Source organism: Nerophis ophidion, linkage group LG06 (genome assembly GCF_033978795.1).
Source record: "Nerophis ophidion isolate RoL-2023_Sa linkage group LG06, RoL_Noph_v1.0, whole genome shotgun sequence".
Lineage (NCBI taxonomy): Eukaryota > Metazoa > Chordata > Actinopteri > Syngnathiformes > Syngnathidae > Nerophis > Nerophis ophidion.
Window position 1 is genome coordinate 26,924,669 of NC_084616.1, and position 26,248 is coordinate 26,950,916.

The following is a 26,248-nucleotide window of genomic DNA, read 5'->3' on the forward strand; positions in this document are numbered from 1 at the left end:
GGTGCTCAGATGGCCATGGCCGACTTTCTCTCTTGGCCCTCTACAGAGGGGGAGGGGAGTGGGCATTGCCGGACGACTGCCCGGCCTGAATCGGGCGGTGGAGGCATGTGGAGAGGGGTGTGGTCTAAGTGTTCCCTGCGGGCGGGGCGTGTGCAGGAGCCGGTCATGAAGCAGCAGATAGGTGAGTAGGTGAGTAGATACCTTAGCTGGAACGAGTTATCTAATCACCTGTTTCCTTTATCAGCAGCGTTAGAGATCATGAGGGGCTGGCAAACAAGAGTGACGGCCAGACGAAGGAGCATGCTGATAAAACCACATGCATAAGCTGAAAAGCTCATTGTTCATTCTGTCTATTTGTAAATCTGAATTAAAAGATTGGAACCACTGCGCCAGGGTGTGGTATTTCCTGCCAAGCAACGGAGGATCTGGGTCGGAGACCTTCCACAGGGAACTACAGTTTATTTTTTTTAATCATTCACAATTCTACGTGAAACAAGATACACACAGGTCTTTCTCTTTGTTGTGCAGTCCAAATCGTAAAACAAATGCTAGTAAGAGGCAGCTACACATGCAGGTGATGTATGTAAATATGTAATGTAGTAACAGGCACATTCATTATAGCATTTAATAATTATGTATTTTGTTCATTTTAAGCATTATGCAAACGTATTTTTAGGGTGCATTGACTTCCCAGCCATTTCCGTTAACAACAACAACAACAACTACCATTAATCATGGCAGACTTCATGACAGGCAAAAACTACAACTTTGGGAAAAATAAGTATCCAGAACCTTATATTTCAATTCTCAATATACAGAGAACAACTACAAGTTTTATAAGCTGAGCGCTGAGCAGATCCAGCTCTAGTGTAACACTAAGTTTCATGTAGCAATATTGGTAAGGGCTAAAAAAGAATTACACGATAGGAACATAAGAAAACAATCGCTTACTGTATAATGACAGATGGCAACTGATGGGATGTTTATATATTTTGTCACAAAACTTGTAAAACTCCCTCTTTAGATGATAAACTCATTTAAATGCTTACTCTTCAGGCAAAGTGCTCGGAGCAAACGAGCATCTGGTCGCCTATTCCTAGCAATGTATTTGTTTCTAAGTTGAATTTCAAGGTCAAGACTTCTCGACCTATGGCCACATTTTTTTCCTTTATATGTGAGAAGCATAAAATATAACATAACATTGAATTTACAAACGCAGAAGCATTTTAGCATTAACTATAGCAGCAGAAGTGGCATCTGCAGTCGTTAGCTTATGTCTTCGTGATCAAGGCGCCATGTTATTAAAAGTAGTTCCTCAACGTTAGCCCTTACAATATCGTTATAGGTCGGTTAATATGCAGGTCAAGGCATGTAAATGGAGTAGTGTTAGCAGTTTGGGAATGTTAGACGGGGTAGATGAATCCCATTAGCTACACTGTTAGCCGCCCCATACTAGGCGTTTTTCAAGACTTAGAATGCACAGAAAAGGAAAAGACACGTGTGTTCTTGTCTCAAATAACAATTGTGAATGATGGGCAACCGTTTTAAAAAAGTGTGGTTTCCCTTTAAACAAATCAGAACATGCTAATCTTTCAATACAAACAGGTATCAAATAAATATAGAGTCGTTGCATATTGCATACACATACGTTTACAAGACAGAAGCGTATCAGAAAGTATCGGGTAAAAAATGTTTCTGGATCATGGTTGTTGTATCATTCTCTTAATTTGATGAACTTTAGTGACAACTAAGTTTTAGCAAACATTTAACATGCCAAAAACATGAGTGTATCTTCAGGTTATTTTTTTTCATACGCAATTGTTCTCTGAGTAATTTCGCATGATCAAGCTTTTTCTGCAATTGCACACTATGAAATAATAATTATAATATTTTCCAGACTATGAACTGCTACTTATAAAGCGGTGTGGCTAAGTAATAGATTTTTCTTTGCTGGCGGCCATACAAAAAACATAAAGCATGTTTCGTATATAATAAATAGTTGTCAAAAAACACCCACAGAAACTGAAAAGGTGTGTTATTGTTTGTGCTATGGCACAATATTTTGGACAAGTTCAATCACTGCAGGTTCTGCGAGTTTAAAATTTAAAGTAGTCCTTCCTGTTTAGTGCCTTGAACCGGAAGTTATCTACAGCGTTTTTACTTATACGGTTTCTTCATTCATCACTCCAAGCAACGTTTGTAAATATTTCAATAGAATGAAAATTATTCATACTTACCATCACCTGTTTAATAGTAGTGTTTTCATGCATATTTGTGCGTGCTATTGTAATATAATCAAGCTAGCGTCATTAGCATTAGCTAATATGCTAACAAGCGTCTGTGTTAGTATTATTTACTTATAATGGTATTCTCTGCGATGAGGTGGCGACTTGTCCAGGTTGTACCCCGCCTTCCGCCCGATTGTAGCGGAGATAGGCACCAGCGCCTCCCGCGACCCCAAAGGGAATAAGTGGTAGGAAATGGATGGATGGATGGATAATGGTATTCTTTTTGTATTGTTTTGGTTAAAAACAAATCCTAATTAAACTTATCAAGAGGTTTCAGTGGAGTTATTGAGTCTGTTTAGCTGATTGGAGAGCTAAATTCTGCAAATAGTGGGTTTTCTGTTTGGTTTGCTCAGCCGCTTTACTGGCGTGTTACATGCACCCTTTGGAAACAACTAAGATGTGTAAATAAACATTTACGAAATATTTCTGTGTAAATAATTCATAATAATAACTAATTTCACAGTGTACAGTGCTTTTAGTCTGGTGCGGATAGTATAAGGAACCATTTTTTTGGGGCTTATATACTGGTGTGCTCTATAGTCTTGAAAATACTGGACTATGATTTGTGCTGATATCGTATTAAATTAGTATTGGTATCTGTCAATTCTCAAGGCTCAGATATCGTATCTTATCGGAAGTGAAAATGTTGTATGAGGGCACCCTTCTACTGTAGACTAAAACTCAACTTACATCACAGTCGTAAGAACAAAACGTGTTTGTAAATTGAGGACCTCTTCTGTTTCCTAATATATTTCTCACAGCCACCCCTAAGAGTCAGCACAGTTTCTATGCAGCCAAATGCATGTTCCGAATACTCAATTGAGTCTGGACATATTTGCATAACGCCATACAGGAAGTCGAAGTGAGTGGCCTCCGAAGATTATCCTGAGTGCATAGGTTGTTGCACAATCATCCCTCTGCCACATTTGCCCAGGCGTCTTGCCAATGCAAGAAAAATGAAGGTGCGGCGGCGGCACAGCTGAAAGCAGGAGCAAAGCAACATCAACATTTTAAGTTGCCATCTGGCCTGTGTGGCTTTACTGACCCCTCGATGCCTCTATGACATGATAACAAAACAGAGACGAGCAACTCACTGTGTTGTAGACATATCTTTCTTTTTTTTTTTTAACTTGCTGTCAGAACAATTTTAAACTCCTTCTGTTTCGCTTTAAGACCATTAATGGTGTTGCATAGATGGCTGATCGTTCAACTGTTTGCCACCCATCTCTTTTTTTTATTGTGCTCTGTTTGTGTTGTGTTTGCTCGTTTCTCTTGTCTTATCTTTTAACCTGCCTACTGCACAGCACTTTGGCTACCTCTGTGGTAAAATTTAAATGTGCTTTATAAATAAAGTTGATCTGATTTGATCTCAAGCTCTGCGCTCATCTGGACTCACTTTGGAGGTAGAGTGTGTGCGAAGGACAACGTATAAAAAAGGGGTGATCACTCTTTTGCTGTTTCAGCTCACAAACTATGGAACTCTCTACCAACTGAGCTGCCGTCTATCGCAGTTTTTAAATTTCATTTGAAATTGCGCTTGATTAGACTGGCCATTGACATGTGATTATTGTGATGCGTTTGATATCTGGTTCTGTATTTGCATGCACTTTATTAAATTTTACCCTGTCATTATGTGTTTTAACCAGTTTTTCTTGTGAATCACCTTGTGCACCTGTGCAATGAATGTTAATTTATTAATAGTTTCATTTCGCTTGATGGGAAAACGACAGTTTGTGCTGTGTTCTTACCACCTGTCGCTACTGCTGTCAAGAGAATATAAATATGACGGATAAATTAATTAATCTCATAATTTCGGTTAAATTGCTGACAAAAGCCCTCTATTTGCGTTATTTTCCTTTAAATGTATCATATTATCGTGGCAGAGCAAATGATTGACATATAGAACAAAACGTTTTTATGCCACACAAATAAAAATGATCAATCAATAATCAATCAATGTTTATTTATATAGCCCTAAATCACAAATGTCTCAAAGGGCTGCACAAGCCACAACGACATCTTTGGTTCCGAGCCCACATAAGTGGGCTCAACTGAGGAAGCTACAGCCAAGGAAAGCAGCAGGCCCAGACAAGCTGTGCCCCCGACTCCTGAAGACCTGTGCTGCAGAACTGGGTGAACCACTTCAAAGGATCTTCAACCTCAGCCTGCAGCTGGGAAGAGTGCCCACCCTCTGGAAGACGTCATGCATTGTTCCAGTTCCCAAAAATAACTGCCCCAGTGAGCTGAACGACTACAGACCAGTGGCGCTCACCTCTCATCTAATGAAGACATTGGAGCGGCTCTTTCTCAGCCTCCTCAGACCACAGGTGCAACATGCCCAGGACAGCCTGCAGTTTGTGTACCAGGCAGGCATTGGTGTGGAGGATGCTATCCTTTACCTGCTGCATCGAGCCCACTCACACCTGGATAAGGGAAATGGCACTGTGAGGATCCTGTTCCTGGACTTCTCGAGTGCCTTTAATACCATCCAGCCCCGCCTCCTTCAGTAAAAGCTCTACAAAATGGGAGTGGACCCCTGCCTGGTTGCCTGGATTTTGAACTACCTCACTGACAGGCCACAGTACGTCAGACTGAAGGACATCACGTCTGACACTGTCATCAGCAGCACCGGAGCTCCGCAGGGAACGGTGCTGGGCCCTCTTCTCTTCACCCTGTACACCGCTGACTTCTGCTACAACTCAGAGCTGTGTCACATCCAGAAGTACGCGGATGACACAGCCATCGTCGGGTGCATCAGGGACGGCAGAGAGGAGGAGTTTCGGAACCTGGTGAGGGACTTTGTTGTCTGGTGCCACACGAACCTCTTGCAGCTCAATCCGTCAAAGACCAAGGAGCTGGTCATTGACTTTGGGAGGTCGAGTCCACGGTCACAACCTATTGTGATCGAGGGAGTTGAGGTACAGACCGTGGACTCATTCAAGTACCTTGGGGTTTCGGTGGACAATGAGCTGGACTGGACTGTTAACACGGACCACCAGTACAAGAAAGGACAGAGCAGGCTGTACTTCCTCAGGAGACTGCACTCCTTCAACATCTGCAAAAAACTCCTGTGGATGTACTACCAGTCTGTGGTTGCCAGTGTTCTGTTCTACATGGTAGTGTGCTGGGGGGGGCAGTACATCTAAGAAGGACAGCTCCAGACTTGAGAAACTGATCAGGCGGGCCGGTTCTACAATCGGAATGAAACTGGAGTCACTGGTGACGGTGGCAGAGAAGAGGACTGTTGACAAACTAGTGAGCATCCTGGATGATGCCAGTCACCCTCTGAATAGCGTTATCAGTAGCCAGAGGAGCCTGTTCAGTGCTAGACTGCTTCATCCCAAGTGCAGGACTAATAGACTCAAAAACTCCTTTGTACCACACGCCATTAGACTGTACAACTCCTCTCTGGGGCGGGGGGCGGGGGGTACTAGGATGACAGGGGATGCAAAACAATAACAGTGCAATACTTTTTCATAACATGGTCACTACTGCCTAGTTTGTCCTGTTATATTCTTATTTTACTGTTATATTTTTATTCCCATTGTTGCTTTTTAGTTTTTATTCTTATTGTAATATTACTCTATTTTGTTTCCATTTAAACCCCCATGATTTACTTTTTACTTTTATTTAAATTGATCTCAACTCTGTACACTGCTGCTGGAATTTTAATTTTTCTGAAGGAACTCTCCTGAAGGAATCAATAAAGTACTATCCATCTATCTATCTAAGGGCAAAGAAAATATAAATGGTCTGTAGTTACATAGCACTTTGCTATACCTACAAGATACCCAAAGCACTTTACATTATACGTCACAAGTCACATTCACCCATTCACGCACAGATGGCAGAAACTGCCATGTAAAGCGCTAACCAGGACACATCAAGAGCAATTTGAGTGAAGTGTGTTCCCCAAGGACACAACGGACATGACCAGGATGGCAGAAGCTGGATACGAACCAGGAACCCTCAAGTTGATGGCATGCCGCTCTACCATCTGAGCCATGGCACCCCCAAGTATGTCAATCAGTAATAAATTATAAAAACTCAAACACATGAAATCTGGGACTTTAAAATGTTAAAATGTTTTTCATATTATATGATGCCTTAAAGCCCTGAACATGCTTAAAATGTATGTAATTAATTGATTTCAATGACAGCAGTGATTTGACAGCCCTATGTTTCATGACTATACGATGTCTACCTACAGTAGACTCTCATACCCAAAACTTTGTTGCACTTCATGTATAAATTGAAAAAACTGATTTACTCACCATGAAAAGACATAAACATGCTTGGACAAATGAAAAAACCCAATATAAAAAAGTTGAGCGATACTGAGTATAAAATATAAGTCAGAGATAAAAGTGTTGCTCATGCTTCACTTGAGATCCCCACACTTTTGTGTCACATTCCCTTTGAAATTATATTGGGGTTTTTTTGTTGAGAAAATGGGAAAATAATCTCACCTAACCTCATTATACCTTCTTAGTTGATGCATGTTGAGACCATTAAAGTTGTGAATGACATTGTTGGAGCATTGGACTGCAAAATATATTGTGCAGCTCTAGTTATTGACCTGTCAAAGGCGTTCGACACGGTCAACCATACGATTTTAACAGATAGATTGCACAGGATTGGCATATCTGGACATGTTGTTAACTGGATTTCTAATTACCTTTCTGATAGATTACAATGTGTTCAGTTTGCTGGGTCTTCTTCATTGTTCCTCCCTGTGTTCAGGGCGTACCACAGGGTTGTGGGCGTGGTTGTGGGCGTGATTGGGGCGGGGGGCGTGGTTAAGAGGGGTGCCATATAATTCACCAACTCGAGTATTTCATATATATTTCATATATATAAATATATATATATAAATATGTATGAAATACTTGACTTACAGTGAATTCTAGCTATATAGATTTTATTATATACTGTATATAAATAAAAGAAATAGTTCACAGATTTGTTGTAGACATCCGCAAATGAGAACGGGATGTTGCTTCCAGCTATCAGCATAGCCATCTTTGTCTCAGCATAAGTTACACCATCAGGTCTCCATTTTGCGAGTTGGGCCATTGTACTGGGTTGTGAACGATGCTGCGCTGCGGATGCTTTGTGCTTCGCTGACTGACCGTCCATGGCTGAGTATATCCGTTTGGCCGCAGTGTTCAATGGAGAAGTCTGTTCTACAAAATTTACAGGCAACATACCCCTTCCCCTTCGAACTCTCCTGGGTAAACTGAAATTCTTGTTTCCAATCGTTCTGGAACTTGCAAGCATATTTCTTCATTTTGCTCGTCGACGGTGTAATATATTGGGTTGGAGTCAATAACCAGGCGACGTGATGAAGTTATGTCTCTTTACTGTGGGCTTTAGAACAGACTCCTTAATGCATGTTCCTCTACTGCACTTAAATGTAGAATATATTTACATTCTATTCTATGTACAGTAAATGGCAGTATTGTCCTGTTTAAGAGGGTCACAACATTGAGTCAGGTTCTCATGGAGCTGGAGGGGGCGTGGCCTCCAGCTCCGCCTGAATTTCGGGAGATTTTCGGAACAAAATTTGTCCCTGGAGGTTTTCGGGAGAGGCGCTGAATTTCGGGAGTCTTCCGGAAAATCCGGGAGGGTAGGCAAGTATGACTGGGGTTGCACTTGAGTTGGTCACAACATACAAGTATTTAGGAATTGTTATTAATGAAATATTGTCTTTTAAAGCACACATAGCTTGTATCTAAGCTTAACATTAAAGTGGGTTTATTTTTTAGAAATAAGTCTTGTTTTTCCCTTAAAGTTAGGAATTATCTGATCTCATCCACCTTTATTCCTTTACTTGATTATGGAGACTTGCTTTTTATAAATACACCTGGCATTTACTTGGAAAAACTAGACACTGAATATCACTGTGCCTGACGTTTTTGTACTGGTTTTGGAAATCTTGTCCACCACTGTATGCAAAGGCAAACTTTTGATTGATTGAAACTTTTATTAGTAAATTGCACAGTACAGTACATATTCCGTACAATTGACCACTAAATGGTAACACCCAAATAAGTGTTTCAGCTTGTTTAAGTTGGGGTCCACGTTAATCAATTCATCGAATCAATTCAATTAATGTCCATCTTTAACTGCCCGAAGACTTTCTCGATATAGTTTTTATATATAAATGTCTCCTTGGACTTGTCCCCACTTATATGTGTTCCTTTGTTTGCAGAGAGTCCAGTCATTACAGCCTATGGTCACAGGATGTCCTCCACATGTTGGTTCCTAGAGCCAACACAGAACTTGGTAAAAAAGCATTCAGTTATGCTGCTCCCTGGTCATGGAAAGACATCCAGAAAGATCTGACGCTACCAGAATTGATCACATTGGGGGAGTTTAAGTCCATTTTAAAGGATCGAGAAAGCAGTTCTCTTGGAAAATGTACTTGCTTTTAAATTGAATTATTAGATAGATAGATGGATAGATAGATAGATAGATAGATAGATAGATAGATAGATAGATAGATAGATAGATAGATAGATAGATAGATAGATAGATAGATAGATAGATAGATAGATAGATAGTACTTTATTGATTCCTTCAGGAGAGTTCCTTCAGGAAAATTAAAATTCCAGTAGCAGTGTACTGAGTTGAGATCAATTTGAAAAAGTAAAAAGTAAATAATGGGGGTTTAAATGGAAACAAAATAAAGAAATATTACAATAAGAATAAAAAATAAAAAGTAACAATGGGAATAAAAATATAACAGTAAAATAAGAATATAACAAGACAAAGTAGGCAGTAGTGACAATGTCATGAAAACGTATTGCACTGTTATTGTTTTGCATCCCCTGTCATCCTAGTACCCCCCGCCCCCTGCCCCAGAGAAATATTGTACAGTCTAATGGCGTGTGGTACAAAGGAGTTTTTGAGTCTATTAGTCCTGCACTTGGGATGAAGCAGTCTAGCATTGAACAGGCTGCTCTGGCTACTGATAACGCTATGCAGAGGGTGACTGGCATCATCCAGGATGCTCACTAGTTTGTCAACCAACAGTCCTCTTCTCTGCCACCCTCACCAGTGAGTCCAGTTTCATTCCGATTGTAGAACCGGCCCGCCTGATCAGTTCCTCAAGTCTGGAGCTGTCCTTCTTAGATGTGCTGCCCCCCCAGCACACTACCATGTAGAGCAGAACACTGGCAACCACAGACTGGTAGTACATCCACAGGAGTTTTTTGCAGATGTTGAAGGAGTGCAGTCTCCTGAGGAAGTACAGCCTGCTCTGTCCTTTCTTGTACTGGTGGCCCGTGTTGACAGTCCAGTCCAGTTTATTGTCCACCCAAACCCCGAGGTACTTGAATGAGTCCACGGTCTGTACCTCAACTCCCTCGATCACAATAGGTTGTGACCGTGGACTCGACCTCCCAAAGTCAATGACCAGCTCCTTGGTCTTTGACGGATTGAGCTGCAAGAGGTTCGTGTGGCACCAGACAACAAAGTCCCTCACCAGATTCCGAAACTCCTCCTCTCTGCCGTCCCTGATGCACCCGACGATGGCTGTGTCATCCGCGTACTTCTGGATGTGACACAGCTCTGAGTTGTAGCAGAAGTCAGCGGTGTACAGGGTGAAGAGAAGAGGGGCCAGCACCGTTCCCTGCGGTGCTCCGGTGCTGCTGATCAAAGTGTCAGACGTGATGTCCTTCAGTCTGACGTACTGTGGCCTGTCGGTGAGGTAGTTCAAAATCCAGGCAACCAGGCAGGGGTCCACTCCCATTTTGTAGAGCTTGTACTGAAGGGGGCGGGGCTGGATGGTATTAAAGGCACTGGAGAAGTCCAGGAACAGGATCCTCACAGTGCCATTTCCCTTATCCAGGTGTGAGTGGGCTCGATGCAGCAGGTAAAGGATAGCATCCTCCACACCAACGCCTGCTTGGTACGCAAACTGCAGGCTGTCCTGGGCATGTTGCACCTGTGGTCTGAGGAGGCTGAGAAAGAGCCGCTCCAATGTCTTCATTAGATGAGAGGTGAGCGCCACTGGTCTGTAGTCGTTCAGCTCACTGGGGCAGTTCTTTTTGGGAACTGGAACGATGCATGACGTCTTCCAGAGGGTGGGCACTCTTCCCAGCTGCAGGCTGAGGTTGAAGATCCTTTGAAGTGGTTCACCCAGTTCTGCAGCACAGGTCTTCAGGAGTCGGGGGCACAGCTTGTCTGGGCCTGCTGCTTTCCTTGGCTGTAGTTTCCTCAGTTGACCTCTGACCTGGTCCGCAGAGATGACTGTCTGCGTAGAGGTGATGGAGGGGGGTGCTGCCATTATTGGGGGGGAGGTGCGTTTAGGGGAGCAGAAGAGGGGGTGGCTGTGATGGGGAGTGGGGTATGGCGAGGACACGGGCTTATTAAACCGGTTGAAGAAGTTATTCATCTCATTGGCTCTTTCTATTGTCCCCACAACAGCTCTGGTCTTTGTCTTGTGGCCTGTGATGGTTTTCACACCTTCCCAGACCTCCCTCATGTTGTTAAGCTGCAGCTTCTGCTCCAGCTTCTTCCTGTAGCTGTCCTTAGCCTCCCTCACGCGTCGTTTCACCTCCCGCTGTGCTGCTCTCATTGCCTCCCTGTCTCCACTCCTGAAGGCAGCTTAATTATTATTATTATTAACTATTACTTAATAGTTTTAAATTATTTTTGGCCTGTTGTGGTATGATTGCTGTTGTTCTGATGTATTGTCTTCAAGTTGATGATTACTTCTAAGTGTAGAAATCTTTATAATTTAATCACTTGTTTATTTTTCAACAAGTTTTTAGTTATTTTTATATCTTTTTTTTCCAAAAAGTTCAAGAAAGACCACTACAAATTAGCAATATTTTTCACTGTTATACAATTTAATAAATCAGAAACAGATGACATAGTGCTGTATTTTACATCTTTATCTCTTTTTTTCAACCAAAAATGTTTTGCTCTGATTAGGGGGTACTTGAATTAAAAAAATGTTCACGGGGATACATCACTGAAAAAAAGTTGAGAACCACTGGACTAATTCATACATAGATGATTGAATAGATTAACATATTTGCAAAAGGGGCATAGTAGTGATGAAGTTAAAATTCTTCCAAATGCAAATGAAGACACAATATTCTTTGTCATTGCATCTGCAGAACGAATTTTTTTGAGAAAAAACTCACTTATCAAAGAGCTAAGATGTAATTAGTTTTTTCTAAATGCAGATATCAGAGCCATTTATCGGCTGCCTTAGCTTCTAGCACTTCATCAAAAGAGCCCGGGACACCACATTCACTGCCGTTTGAATTTCATTATTATGTTTGCAAATGCAGCAAAAGTGTAGAGCCCAAATCCCCCTGGTTTTGGGTAATTACTATATATTCACACAAGTAGCCGTTATCTGGATGGGATTAAGTCAACGAGCACGGGGACTTCTGGCCTGGCCATCACCAGGGGACCACCCTAATTCACTGGCCTCAAGAAATACACCCGCCGACTTAGTGGTTGCTTGGAGACCATTTCTCCTCACAGAGCCACAACAGTGCTGCTTGTGTTGATTACGCCTGCAAGTAATTCATACATTCCGAATGGAGACAATCTGTTTCAGGAAAGATCATTAATTTGAACAGATACATTTCAGTCCCCACAAAGGTAACTTTAATATTTCCATGAGTGTAAACATGTTAATTTGGATGACTGTATTAGTTATAAAGAAACTACAATGTTTATACGGCACTAAATAAAATATGAAATACTGAAAGGATAGGCGCCAGCGCCCCCCGCGACCCCAAAAGGGAATAAGCGGTAGAAAATGGATGGATGGATGGATGGATGAAAGGACATTGTTTATCAGAGTTTACATGCAAATATTTGACTTTCTCAACTTTGTCAATTGTCATCATTTGTTTCTAGTCCTGAAGGTGATAGCATACTCCTGTTGTGGTTCATACGCTGTAGAAATTCACACAAAAAAACATATATGTTTTGTTTTTGTATGACCTTACTTTGATTTGCATATTGTAATTGCACTTGTCATCAATGAGACCATCCGGATGAAGTCTGACCAACTACCTCCAGACTCGCCCACAGACAACACGCAGCAACAACGTTTTTTGCCACCTGTGTCGGCACAACCTACTGGATGCAGCAATCGCCGCGGGGAGCTACCTTCCCAATCATTGGCGATGTCCAAGAGGCCGAGCTAGGACACACTGGAGGGATCCCATCCAAAACATCTTGAACAGGTCTGAGATAAGAATTTAGTTCGACGGAGTGACAGAACTGGTTAAAGACCAGGCAGCCTGTAGGAATCTTGTTGCAGCCTTGTCACTGCAGTGATTAGTCCCCAACTAATACTAATAGTATTTGCTTTCTTTAAAAATGATCCAAACATCAACTGAATCAGAATCTCAGTTTTTTTACAGGGCTGTAGTGGATTGTCTGAACTATATCAAACCCAAATGTGCAAAATTCAAATCCTATGCATTGTTCAATTATTGAATAGTTTATTGTCTATTAAATATAAATAATGTCAGGATTGAGTCTTTTGTGTTACTTTTGGTGTTTGAAACAAGTTCGATTTCACTTTACTGACCTGATGTCGTCCTCATTGGCAAATATAATGACCACTCGAGCATTTGGGTTCTCACTCAGCCTTTGTATAATCTTGTCAAATTCCCCAGCTTTTGGTTCACGTGGAATTTTCACAGACTGGGAGATGCACAGGCCACCTAATTTGGAGACAAAAAAAGAACATATTTTGAATATTTTAACAGTCTTAGTCCATTATATATGGAAACAAAGCAATTATCTGCATGGTGCTACCAAATATAATAGTAATTTGACAGTATTAATCAATTACCTGAGTGCTTACAGTATTTCACAAACCAGCTTGACACATTTACCCTGAACAATTAACCTCTGAAAGGAATAAGATTTGAGATACTCTGCTATGGCAAAACCTGCTCTCAGATTTACGGAATGGAAAAAAAGAATAGTAGATGTGGTTTCAATATCGTTGCTCATGCGCATTAAAAACACGACTGCTTAAGCCACTATCGCACGCTATCATGATAATGTGGGTGAATTTAATGATGTTTTGTTATTTCTTCCACCACTGTAGGATACACTGGGCATGTTTTTTTTATAGAAAAATCGCATTAAAAGGTTGTGTTTGTATCACAGCCATAACACAGCAACTGTGGATTGTCCATTCACTTGACTGGTTAGCGGATTAGCAGTTACTTCAGTAGAGAAGAAAATACACATTCCATGTGATGCAATGTCTCTAGTTGAGGCAATGCTCCCTTTTCCACCACATTAAGTGCCTGATTTTATTTTGTAATTTTGCAACTAAAACTTGCCAATTACAAAATAAGATCCCATTGTTACGGTGCAGTCCATGGTGAGACATCATCCTTCCATTTATGCATGTGTGTTCAGTGTAAAACCAATTTAGTCAAGTTGTTGCCTAAAAGCAAGCAGGGAATTTGATATAGATGTCCAGCGTACAGCACCTATGGACAGTTATTGGTATTGTAGAGCTACTTTGATGATCTCAGTTTGGAGTGCATTAGGAATGATACACGTTGGTAGAACATTTCCCTTTCAGGATGACAACAACACAGAGAACATCAGAATTTCAACAACTACATCACCAGCAAACCCAGCCCAAAATCTAACTGAAAATATATTGGGTGATCAGAAAACAACTGAGCACAGGAGATGACCTCTTATTCTGACATTTGCATGAAGAGTGGTTTGATTATTGGTGAGATGTGTAATGGTGATATAGCCCCATCTGAAAACACTAAATATCGCTATAAAATCAAAAGGTGATGTAGCTAAATAATAGTTACAGAGATGTTTGTCCCAATAAAGAATTTCAGTTCGTCATTTAACAAAATCCGAATAGTGTTTTTGTTTCTTTAATAATATAAATACATGGGCACAAGCACTGTTAAATTCAAGTGTGTCACTGTTCTATATCCATTGCCCAATCTCAAGTATACATACATTCATGTCCATAAACATTTTTATTCAGTCAGGTCGCTTTTGATTTTATAAATTATGCTAGATTATATTTAATTCTATTTATTTGTTATACATTTACTCTGTACATATTTCATATCTTCATCATATGTTTTACTTGTATTTTATCCTTTATTCCAACTAAATGGTTCTTACTATTTTACATGGTTTATTATTTTTACTTTCCAGCATTCCTCTTATCGGCAATGGCTGTGGGGGCGCTGTGTGTTAGCGCCCTGGTGACCGTGCTCCTGTGACCTCCTGGTGCAAATGGGATAGTGTTTTTTCACTAAGGTCCTCTGTACTCAGCCTTGCATTCATTTCTGCATGTGTGTGTCACGATGGGGGTAATTGGATTATTTTAGTTGTTTATTTGTAAAGCACTTTGTGTTGCATTTCTTGAATGTATGTACATAGAGCGCTAACATTTTGCCTCTCATCCGAGCAGGTTTCATCAGTTTATGCTCGTTGACTTAGATTGATCAGATCAAGTCTAAATGCACGTGCCAAATCTCTAACAATGTATACTCTAACAAGAGGAGTGCATGTTCAGGCGAGGAGGGTTTTGCTTTGTTGTGGTTTAAAAAGATGCAAAGAGTAACCCCTTGGTCAATGCCAACAGCAGTAAATAGAACGGATCCAGTATTGAGTTATTGTATGGCAAAACAATTGCTGTAAAACGACTCTTTACAAACCGCTATCAATCGTTTGATTGAAACCCTCCACATTAGCGTACAACTCAGTTGGAAAAAAATTGGAATTTTCCATTCCAGGTGCCTGTCTCCATTGTTATTTATTGCAGGCTATATTGTTGAGTCTTTTCAGAATGATTGAAAGAACAGTACTTTATATGTGAGATAGGTGAAAGGTGGTCAGGGATGATTTTCAACCTTGACAGAGCTTCTCTCTTAGCTGCAACCTTATCGTAGTAGAGAAGTTTGGATGTCCCAATGATCCTAGCAGCTATGTTGTCTGAGGGCTTTCATGCCCCCTGGTAGGGTCTCCCAAGACAAACAGGTCACAACAAACAAAAATTGAGACTCCGATTTCCCTCACCCGGACGCAGGTCACCGGGGTCCCCCTCTGGAGCCAGGCTGGGAGTTTGGGCATGATGGCGAGCGCCTGGTGGCTGGGCCTGTCCTCATGGGGCCCAGCCGGGCACAGCCAGAAGAGACAACGTGGGTCCCACCTCCAATGGGCTCACCACTCATGGGAGGGGCCATAGAGGTCTGGTTTGTTGCGAGCTGGGCTGTAGTCGTAGACAGGGCACTTGGTTGTCCAATCCTCGGCTACATAAGCTAGCTCTTGGGACGTAGAATGTCAACTCGCTGGGGGGAAGGAGCCTGAGCTAGTGCATGAGGTGGAGAAGTTCCGGCTGGATATAGTCGGACTCACTTCGACACACAGCAAGGGCCCTTGAATCTGTTCTCTCCAAAGGGGATGGACTCTCTTCCACACTGCCGTTGCACGGAGTGAGAGGCAACGGACTGGGGTACCAATTCTTGTTCCCACCTGGCTCAAAGCCTGCACTTTGGAGTTCAACCCAGTGGACAAAAAGGTAGCTACCTGGAACTACTGGAAAGTGCTCCCCCGGATGATTCCCTTGTCCTACTGGGGGACTTCAGGGCTCATGTTGGCAACAACATTGAAACCTGAAGAGGTATGATTGGGAAGAATGGCCGCCTGGATCTGAACCTGAGTGGGGTTTTGTTGATGGCCTTTTCTGCTCATCACAGATTGTCCATAACAAACACCATGTTCAAACATAAGGGTGTCCATATGTGCATTTGGCACCAGGACACCCAAAGCCGCAGCTCCATGATGGACTTTGTAGTTGTGTCATCGGATTTGCCGCCTCATGTTTTGGACATTCGGGTGAAGAGAAGGTCGGAGCTTTCTACTGATCACCACCTGGTGGTGAGTTGGCTGCGATGGTTGGGGAGGATGCCGGACAGACCTGGCAGGCCGAAACACATTCTGAGGATCTGCTGGAAACGTCTAAGAGTCTCACGTCGGAGAGAGTTTCAATTCCCATCTCCGGGAGAACTTTGAACATGTCACGAGGGAGGTGCTGGACATTGAGTCCGAGTGGACCATGTTCCGCACCTCTATTGTCGAGGTGGTTGATTGTGTCACCACCTGCTGCCACCTTGTGGTTTGTATCCAGTTTTCCTCTGTTGGTGCAGTTGATATTTTGACCTCACTTCTTTTCTCTTTCCTCTTAGAGTTCCTTTTTCCCCTTTGTGGGCGGAGTTGTGATACGTGCAGAGCTGCTTCCCATTTTCCCCGGAGGATATTTAATCTGCACCTTGGCAGCTGGATGGCACTTGTTGATTCCACTCCTTGGCTCCATGACTGACGACTTCCATGTCCTATGCTACTAGTTATCCTGGTCGCTCCCGTTGTCATCCAGTTTGGTTCCTAGTCAGCTGTTGCACGTCTTGCAACTCCAGCCTAAATTTAGTCTAGATTATTATATAGTTTTTGTTGTTTTTCCACGAAGCCCATTTTGAGTCCTCCTTTTTGCTTTGTCGACTTTTGTTCTCTCCTATGTGGAGCACCCTTTGTTGTGAGTACGATACCAAGAGTAAAGAAACTGTTCGACTCACATCTTATCCGTCTGCATCCTTGGGTTCCTCTTAAATAATGACATATCAAGCCGTGACAGATTGGAGCTGTGAAATGGTAAATGGGTTGTACTTGTATAGCGCTTTTCTACCCCTTTTTTTATAAGGAGCCCAAAGCGCTTTGACAGTATTTCCACATTCGCCCATTCACACACACATTCACACACTGACGGTCGCAAGGTAGTTGGTGCCTGTCGTGGCGGTAATCCTTGAACCCGTTGGTGGACACCAGCGGTGAGGGATGCCGTCAAGATGAAGAAAGCATCCTATCGGGTTATTTTGGCTCATAGGACTCCGGAGGCAGCGGACAGGTACCGACAGGCTTCAGTGGTCGGGGAGGCACAAACTCGAACATGGGAGGAGTTTTGGGAAGCCAAGGAAAACAACTTCTGGACAGCTTTGAAGTGATTCTGGACCACCACCCGCCGCAGGGAGGGGAAGCACTGCAGTGTCTACACCGTGTATGGTGAGGATGGTGTTCTGCTGACCTTGACTGCGGATGTTGTGGATCAGTGAAGGGAATACTTTGGAGACCTCCTCAATCCCACCAACACATCTTCCTATGAGGAAGCATTGACTGAGGAATCTGTTGTGGGCTCTCCTATTTCTGGGGCTGAGGTTACTGAGGTAGTCAAAAAGCTCCTCAGGGGTTAAGGCCCCGGAGTTCCTTAAGGCTCTGGATGCTGTGGTGCTGTCTTGGTTGACAATACTCTGCAGCATCGCGTGGACATCAGGGGCGGTACATCTGGATTGGCAGACCAGGGTGGTGGTTCCTCTCTTTAAGAAGGGGAACCGGAGGGTGTGTTCCAACTATCGTGGGATCACACTCCTCAGCCTTCCCGGTATGGTCTATTCCGGTGTACTGGAGAGGAGGCTACGCGGGATAGTCAACCCTCGGATTCAGGAGGAACAGTGTGGTTTTTGTCCTGGTCGTGGAGCTGTAGACCATCTCTATACTCTCGGCAGGGTCCTTAAGGGTGCATGGAAGTTTGCACAACCAGTCTACATGTCCTTTGTGGACTTGGAGAAGGCATTCGACCGTGTCCCTCGGTAAGTCATTTGGGGAGTACTCGGAGAGTATGGAGTATCGGACTGTCTGATTGTGGCGGTCTGCTCCCTGTACGATCAGTGTCAGAGCTTGGTCCGCATTGCTGGCAGTAAGTAGAATACGTTTTCAGTGAGTGTTGGACTCCGCCATGGCTGCACTTTGTCACCGATTTTGTTCATAATTTTTATGGACAGAATTTCTAGGCGCAGTCAGGGTGTTGGGGGGGATCTAGTTTGATGAGTGCAGGATTAGGTCTCTGCTTTTTGCATTTGATGTGCTCCTGACTGCTTCAACTGGCCTTGATCTTCAGCTCTCACTGGATCAGTTCACAGCCGAGTGTGAATTAGAATGGGATGAGAATAAGGACCTTCAAGTCCGAATCGGTGGTTCTCGCCCGGAAAAGGGTGGATTGCCATCTCCAGGTCGTAGAGGAGACCCTGCCCTAAGTGGAGGAGTTGAAGTACCTCGGAGTGTTGTTCACTAGTGAGGGAATAGCGGATCATCAGATCGACAGGCGGATCGGTCCAGCGTCTTCATAATGCGGACGCTTTATTGATCCGTTGTGTTAAAGAAAGAGCTGAGCCGGAAGACAAGTTTCTCAATTTACCCGTCACTCTATGTTCCCATCCTCACCTGAGATCATGAGGTTTTGGTTATGACTAAAAGGACAAGATCACGGGTACAAGCGGCCAAAATAAGCTTCCTACGCCGGGTGGTGGGGCTCTCCGTTAGAGATAGGGTGAGAAGCTCTGCCATCCGGGGGGAGCTCAAAGTAAAGCTGCTGCTCCTCCACATCGAGAGGAGCCAGTTGAGGAATTTCGGGCATCGGGTCAGGATGCCACCCGAATACCTCCTTAGGAAGGTGTTTAGGGCACGTCCGACCGGTAGGAGGCCTCAGGGAAGACCGAGGATACGTTGGGAAGACTATATCTCCCGGCTGGCCTGAAAACACCTCGGGGTCCCCCGGGAGGAGCTGGAAGAAGTGTCTGGGCAAGGAAAGTCTGGACTTCCCTGCTTAGGCTGCTGCCCCTGCCACCCGACCTCGGATAAGCGGAAGATGATGGATGGATGGATGGACGTATATCGATTCCTTCACTCCCCTTTCAAACCATCCATCTTTTTTGTCTAGATTTATATGTTGGGGAAGCAAAACAACTACTAAACTGCTGCATGTCACAAAATAGTAAACTTTTCAGGCCTAAACTCAGTTGTTGACCTGCACCTCGAAGACAAACAACACTCTTTTGAAGACAACAATGTACTGTACATATTCTGAACAGGGGAGACGGATGGTATGAATTATTGCGACTGGATGGAATGCTAAAATGGATTATTCCTATATAACAACTGACTGGGCCTGTAGGGGCATTTCATAGCCACCGTTATGTCACATAATACCTCAGTGCTAATGAGGGGAAATTCCATTCTAATGACTGCTGTTGGGATTGACAAAGGGGTTGCTCCTTAGCATCTTAGTAGTTATGTTTAAATGCCAAATCAGCAAAAATATAATTGCCTGGGCAAGTATACATTTTTGGGGCTTTTGGCTCTAGCATTTTAAACACATTTATTTATAATTTAAGCCGATGGATTCAGCTCAAAATAACTAGTGACAAGGAAACAAATGTATGTATGACAAAAGAAAAGTTTTAGATTGTTTTCGCCTTTGTAGTGTTTTGACTGTATCTGTGGCGATTCCATAGTGGAAGCTTTGCCAGAATTGAAGCAGAGGTTTATTCGTCTACTCCTCTGTGTCATTACACCATGAAAGGCTCATGGGAAATTTAGATACGGCTCTCCACTCTGTGAGACTCTATCAATCATTCTATGCCTTTGCCTTACCGGTACTTCAATCCCCCATTCCCACAACATCTGTTGTGTGGAAGCAGAGTACTCATCCCTTCCTTTTCTTCTCTCCCCACATCACTGGCAGCAACATGCCACCTCTGGAGAGAAGAGGGAGAGGACCAGGGGATAAGAACTCAGCCTCTGGGATTTGGGATACAATGAGCTTGACTCGTGTTGTAACTGTTAGTTATTGTCTACACACAGCAATTTGATTCATTGCCAACACTACCCATCCGTGCGAACCCTCCCAGATTTTCCGGGAGACTACCGAAAATCAGCGCCTCTCCCGAAAACTTCCCGGGACAAATTTTCTCCCGAAAATCTCCCAAAAATTCAGGCAGAGCAGAGGGGGTGTGGCCTCCAGCTCCATGCGGACCCTAGTGACGTGTCGACAGCCTGTTTTCACATCTGCTTTTTTCACAATATAAACAGTGAGCCTGCCCAATAACGTTATAACTGTAGAATTAATGGAGGGCGAGTTCCTGGTTTCTGATGTGGGTTTATTGTTAAGCAGTTTCATTAATGTCCTCCCAGCGTGGTAACAACACACAACAACAGCAGTCAATACTGCCATCTACTGTACATGCATATGTGACAATAACATCTACGCCTTTTAGAGAGTGCAGAAGAACGAGGAAAATAAATCCATGGCGCCGCCGATGACAAGTAAGATGAAGAAATACGCTTGTAAGTTCCAAGCCGCAGCTGCTATTGGACCTGGATAGTCTCGGGGAAGAAGTAGTGGACTACCAATTGCTTGGCAGTAAAGATCTTCCTCAGGAAGCAAAGATTGACCGGTTTTGGGCCATGCTAGGGAGAGATGGAAGATTCCAGACTCTAGTGCATTTGATGAAAGCACTTTTGTGTGTGCCACACAGCAATGCATCATCAGAGAGGGTGTTCAGCATACTTAGAATAATAGTGACAGAGAATAGATCAAGAATGGACAATTCAACCCTTAATTCAACAGTGTTAAGTGTGTGTGTATATGTGTAAATAAATGAACCACTGAAATTATAATATTTCTCTTTTGTATATATATATATATATATATATATATATATATATATATATATATATATATATATATATATATATATATATAGCTAGAATTTACTGAAAGTCAAGTATTTCTTATATACAGTATATATATGAAATACTTGACTTGGTGAATACGAGCTATAGCTATATAGTCCTCCCCTCTTAACCGCACCCCCAACCACGCCCCTCCCCGGCCCCGAACACGCCCTCACTCCACCCCACAACTCCTGAAATCGTATCCAACCCATTCATTCATTAATGGTATTCCCTTATATTGTTTAGTTAAAGTGACATGACACTCAAACCCTGAACATACTTTGATTTATAATGTGGCAGAATCCGTCTTTCCCTCTGCAAAGTATGCTAAATTGTGCTGAGTTATTATAAATATTAGGTTGTACAGTTGTAATTCATGCATGTTTGAACGTGTATGGTTGAATCTATACATTTCCAGAAGCTCTAATCTAATCTGCCTCTTTGAACTTGATGATATCCGTTGCAAAGAAGAAAAAAAAACAATTTTAGACGTGCATCAGCTAATTCACAAAAAAATTTCCCCAATTTTGTTCTCGTCTCTAGAGAATTACTGACTCATATGTAGCTTGGGAAATGTACATTAAACCACCCAAGAATGACTGCAGATTGTTCTTTGTAAAAACACACAAAAAAATGACAACAACCACCCAATAGAGCAGTGTTTTTCAACCTTTTTTGAGGCACATTTTTTTCATTGGAAAAAGCCCAGAGGCACACCACTAGCAGAAAACATAAAACAATTAAACTTAGCAGTCGATATTGACAATAAAATGTCGTTCTTGCAATTGTTGGATATACAGTAAAATCAAACCATAACCAACCATGCATCATTATAGCTCGTCTCAAAGTAGGTGCCACGACCTGACTTATTTTGAGTTTTTTGGTGTTTTCCTGTGTGTAGTGTTTCCTATTTTGTTATTGATTGTCATGTCATGTACGGATGTATTTTGCGAGCGCCGTCTGCTGCTCCACAGTAAGTTTTTGCTGTTGTCCAGCATTCTGTTTTTTTTACTTTGCAGCCAGTTCAGTTTTAGTTTTGTTTTGAATAGCCATCCCTAAGCTTCAATGCCTTTTCTTAGCGGCACTCGCTTTTTGTTTATTTTTGGTTTAAGCATTAGATACATTTTTACCTGCACCCTGTCTCCCGCTGTGGTTTGCATATTGTGATCACGACTGACCATGTTCCCGACATCTACAAAGCAATTAGCTACCCGCTGCCACTTATTGATATGGAAGAGTATTACACGGTTACCATGCCGAGCTCTAGACAGCACAGACACTCAAAAACGGCACGTTATTTGCGTATAATTACCGGTTTGCAAAAAATGTTTTTAACCCAGTTAAGTGAAATGATAGGTTGATTGGCAACACTAAATTGGCCCTAGTGTGTGAATGTGAGTGTGAATGTTGTCTGTCAATCTGTGTTGGCCCTGCGATGAGGTGGCGACTTGTCCAGGGTGTACGCCGCCTTCCGCCCGATTGTAGCTGAGATAAGCACCAGCGCCCCCCGCTACCCCGAAAGTGAATAAGCGGTAGAAAATGGATGGATGGATGGACAAGTGAAATGACATCATCTCCCACAGCACACCAGACAATGTCTCACGGTATACTAGTGTGCCGCGGCACAGTGGTTGAAAAACACCGCCATAGAGCTTGAAAGTACATTAAGACTCTTTGAGGAGCAAAACCTGTTTCCTACGTGAAGTTGCAGACCAAATAAGATGTTGCTCCGTGATTCCTGTCACACTGTTTGACACATGAGTCAGGATTGACAGCAAGGCTGGAAGTGACCTTAACGTGACAAGCTACAGCTCACCGGTCTGCACCGTGTGTCTGACAGGTAAATGACAGTCCAAATGAGTCTAAAGGTTACATTTGGGGCTTTTGGACTCAAGCAAAAAGGTGTTCAATCAAAGAAAGCAAAAAACAATACACCTATAAAGAAGTGCTTGGAATGGAATGCAATAAGTAACATACCTTAGAATAAAGCCACAGAGCCACAACACAGAGATAATGTATTGTTATTGTTGTAATTTCAAAATGCAACTTTCTGCTTTTAAGAAACACAAAAATAAATCAATAAATTGTGGTGGACAGTAAAAGTTTTATTTTTAGATTTAGCAGAGTGATAATATTATGGACCCACTCAGTTCTGGGTAAAATGATGGCATAATGGAAAAAAAAAAGAAAAAAACATTACAAGATAACACGAGTACATTGTTGCACCAAAAAACTTGCAGTCTCTCAGATCTAGACTTCCAGGCATCCATCCTTACATCTTCTTCCACTTATCCGTGGTGGGGTCGCATGGGCAGCAGCATAACACTTCCTAAGACTAAGCCCAGACTTCCCTCTCCCCAGCCACTTTGTCCAGCTCCTCCCGGGGGATCCCGAGGCGTTCTCAGGCCAGCCGGGAGACATAGTCTTCCCAACGTGTCTTCGCTCTTCCCTGTGGCCTCCTACCGTGCCCTAAAAAACCTCCCTAGGGAGGCGTTCAGGTGGCATCCTGACCAGATGCCCGAAAGGAAAACTCATATTGGCCGTTCGTACCCGTGATCTTGTCTTTTCGGTCATAACCCAAAGATTAAGATCTGGACTTAATTCGTGATAAACTACTATTCATCCATCTTGCTCCAATTTTCTCTGATTGCTGTTGTCAAATCAGCTTTTAGCTGACAACAGATCTGATTATTATGGGTTATACTTGTGTAGCGCTTTTCTACCTTCAAGGTACTCAAAGTACTTTGACAGTATTTCCACATTCACACACTAATGGTGGGAGCTGCCATGCAAAGCCCTAACCACGACCCATCAAGAGCAAGGGTGAAGTGTCTTGCTCAAGGACACAACGTACATGACAAGGTTGGGAGAAGGTGGGGATTGAACCAGAAACCACCAGGTCGCTGGCACGGCCAATCTTCCAACTGCACCACGCCGTCCCAACCATTTTTTATTTTTTTTTCCAACGTATTTTCTCAACGTGTATTGAGAATTGGACTATTTTCAAGTCATTAAACTGACCTATGTATCATCCTTCAAAGAAAGCTTTTAAAGTTTTTGCTTTATGGCATGCGATGTCATCATCCCCATACATCCCTTCCATTAAAAAAGTAAGAAAAGTGTCCAAAAGGACATTGGAAATATATGTATTTGTTGAAGATGTAATGACACCCATCTTCCCAGTGCCATTACCAGACATAAAGCCCCATATCATCAATGACTGTATAAATCTAAATGTTTCCTTCAGGCAGTTGTCTCACTGTAACGACACCAGCATCATCACTGAATACAACCTTATTTAAAGCGGCTCTATTATGCAAAACCAAATTTTCTTACCTATTTATATCTGTTTTTTTGTATTTGGGATCTGCTTAAGTCCAGTACATGTTCAATCAAACCCTGGACGCACGACAGAGATATGAATATAATCACATGTGCCTTCTTTCATGCTTTCTCCAAACAAGCGTGTGGCGTGTTTCGTATTGGTGACGTCAGCGCATATACAGGGATGGGCAAGCTACTCCATTAAATGTAGGTAAGCTACAGGTGAAGCTATCCCCGGAAAATTGTAGCAAGCTACAAGTCCAAGTATAAGTCTACATGGCAAAAGTAGCTTGCTACATCAAAGCTAGGTTTAATATAATTTATATCTATTGGCCCACACGTATACAATCAATGTTAATGTCACTAAAAAGGGGGTTTATTACTTTTAACTATCTGTCATGTAGCCGGCACATTGTACAACTACCTTCAGGGGTTCCCGCACCCCACTGTAATTGGGTTTGCCTTTTCTTTGGCTCACCCCTATAATGTTATTTATTTTCTCTACCTACAGTAAAAAAACCAGCATCTATCTATATATTGACAAAAAAAAAAGACTGTGTGTTGTTTGGGTTGGACTCAACTCATCTAAATGTGTGTTCCTGAATTTGTGTCTGATGTCTTTGATAAAGAAAACAGTTATGATTTTGGTTTACAGAGTAAACTAAAAACTGAGGTTTTGGGAAAAAATGTTCTCAAAATGCATATATGTGTCTAAATATGGCCAAAAACACACATAATTGTGGGCTTCCTGGACCTTGTCTTCATCACTAAAGGAAACATTGAATCTGCAGAAGAGAATCCCTCTGCCATTTTCAAGTATGTTTCCTATTTTTGGAGTTTTCAGCTTGAACCGTCCCTCTGTCTCCGACTCCCTGGTCGTCATGTGACATGAGTGCGTATTTGTTTCGATGACCCGCCTTATCGTTGCCCATTTTTATTCACTGGCTTTTAACCCAGCATGAGACTTTAAACTGTTTTTCACTTTTAACTTTTTAACTGTTTTTAACTTTTTAACTGCTTTCTATCTAACACATTGTTCTTAGGGTAATTTGTATTTGCTATTTCATTGTGTTTTTTACTTCTGTTTTAAATGTTTGGTTTTTTTTTTTAGTCTGTCCTTTGCCTCGATTTCGTTGTGGTGTACAACCCTTTGTTCTTCAACTGTGCTTGTTTTTAAAGGGCTTTACAAATAAAGTTGGTATGGTATCTTGCCTCTGATCGACCAGTCCGTAATGTTTTGCTCTAACCTTAGCCATTTGTGACTCATCATACGAACACCAACCAATCATAGCAGCTTTTCTCCGTATGTATGGATGTTCTCATTCATCCAGTTCACTGTATTTTCTCTGTATATTTTTGGTAATGATTCCCAGTCCATTTTCTCTCTTTGTAGCTTGTAGCTTTGATGTAAGCTATGTTGCTACATGGGTCTAAAAGTAGCTAAGCTACAGGAAAAGCTACTTGTTTAATAAGTAGCTAAGCTACCGACAAGTTCTTGTAATGTAGTTAATAGGGTTGCGAATCTTTGGGTGTCCCACGATGCGATTCAATATCGATTCTTGGGGTAGCAATTCGATTATATATCAATTTTATCGATTCAACGCGATTCTCAATTCCAAAACCATTTTTTTCCGATGCAAAACGATTCTGTATTCATTCAATACATAGGATTTCAGCAGGATCTACCCCAGTCTGCTGACATGCTAGCAGAGTAGTAGATTTTTATTGAAAAGCTTTTATAATTGTAAAGGCCAATGTTTTATCAACTGTTTGCAATAATGTAAATTTGTTTTAACTATTAAACAAACCAAAAATATGACTTATTTTATCTTTGTGAAAATATTGGACACAGTGTGTTGTCAAGCTTATGAGATGCAATGCAAGTGTAAGCCACTGTGACACTATTGTTCTTTTTTTTTTTTATAAATGTCCAATAATAATGTCAGATTTGTAATCACTGCTATGCTGAAATTACAACTAATATTGATAATGTTGTTGATAAGATTCATTTTTGTTTCACTACTTTTGGT

At 42.2% G+C, this 26,248-nt stretch overlaps 1 protein-coding gene across 3 annotated transcripts in view; it reads right to left on the reverse strand.

Moving 5' to 3' along the window:
• Positions 1-26,248, reverse strand: part of LOC133554450 (metabotropic glutamate receptor 4-like) — a 478,293-nt gene that overhangs the window by 70,488 nt on the left and 381,557 nt on the right. For all 3 annotated transcript variants that reach the window (XM_061903242.1, XM_061903243.1, XM_061903244.1), the window contains one exon: positions 12,859-12,994. In XM_061903242.1, the coding sequence (XP_061759226.1) occupies positions 12,859-12,994 (136 nt within the window). The remainder of the gene's footprint in view (positions 1-12,858; positions 12,995-26,248) is intronic.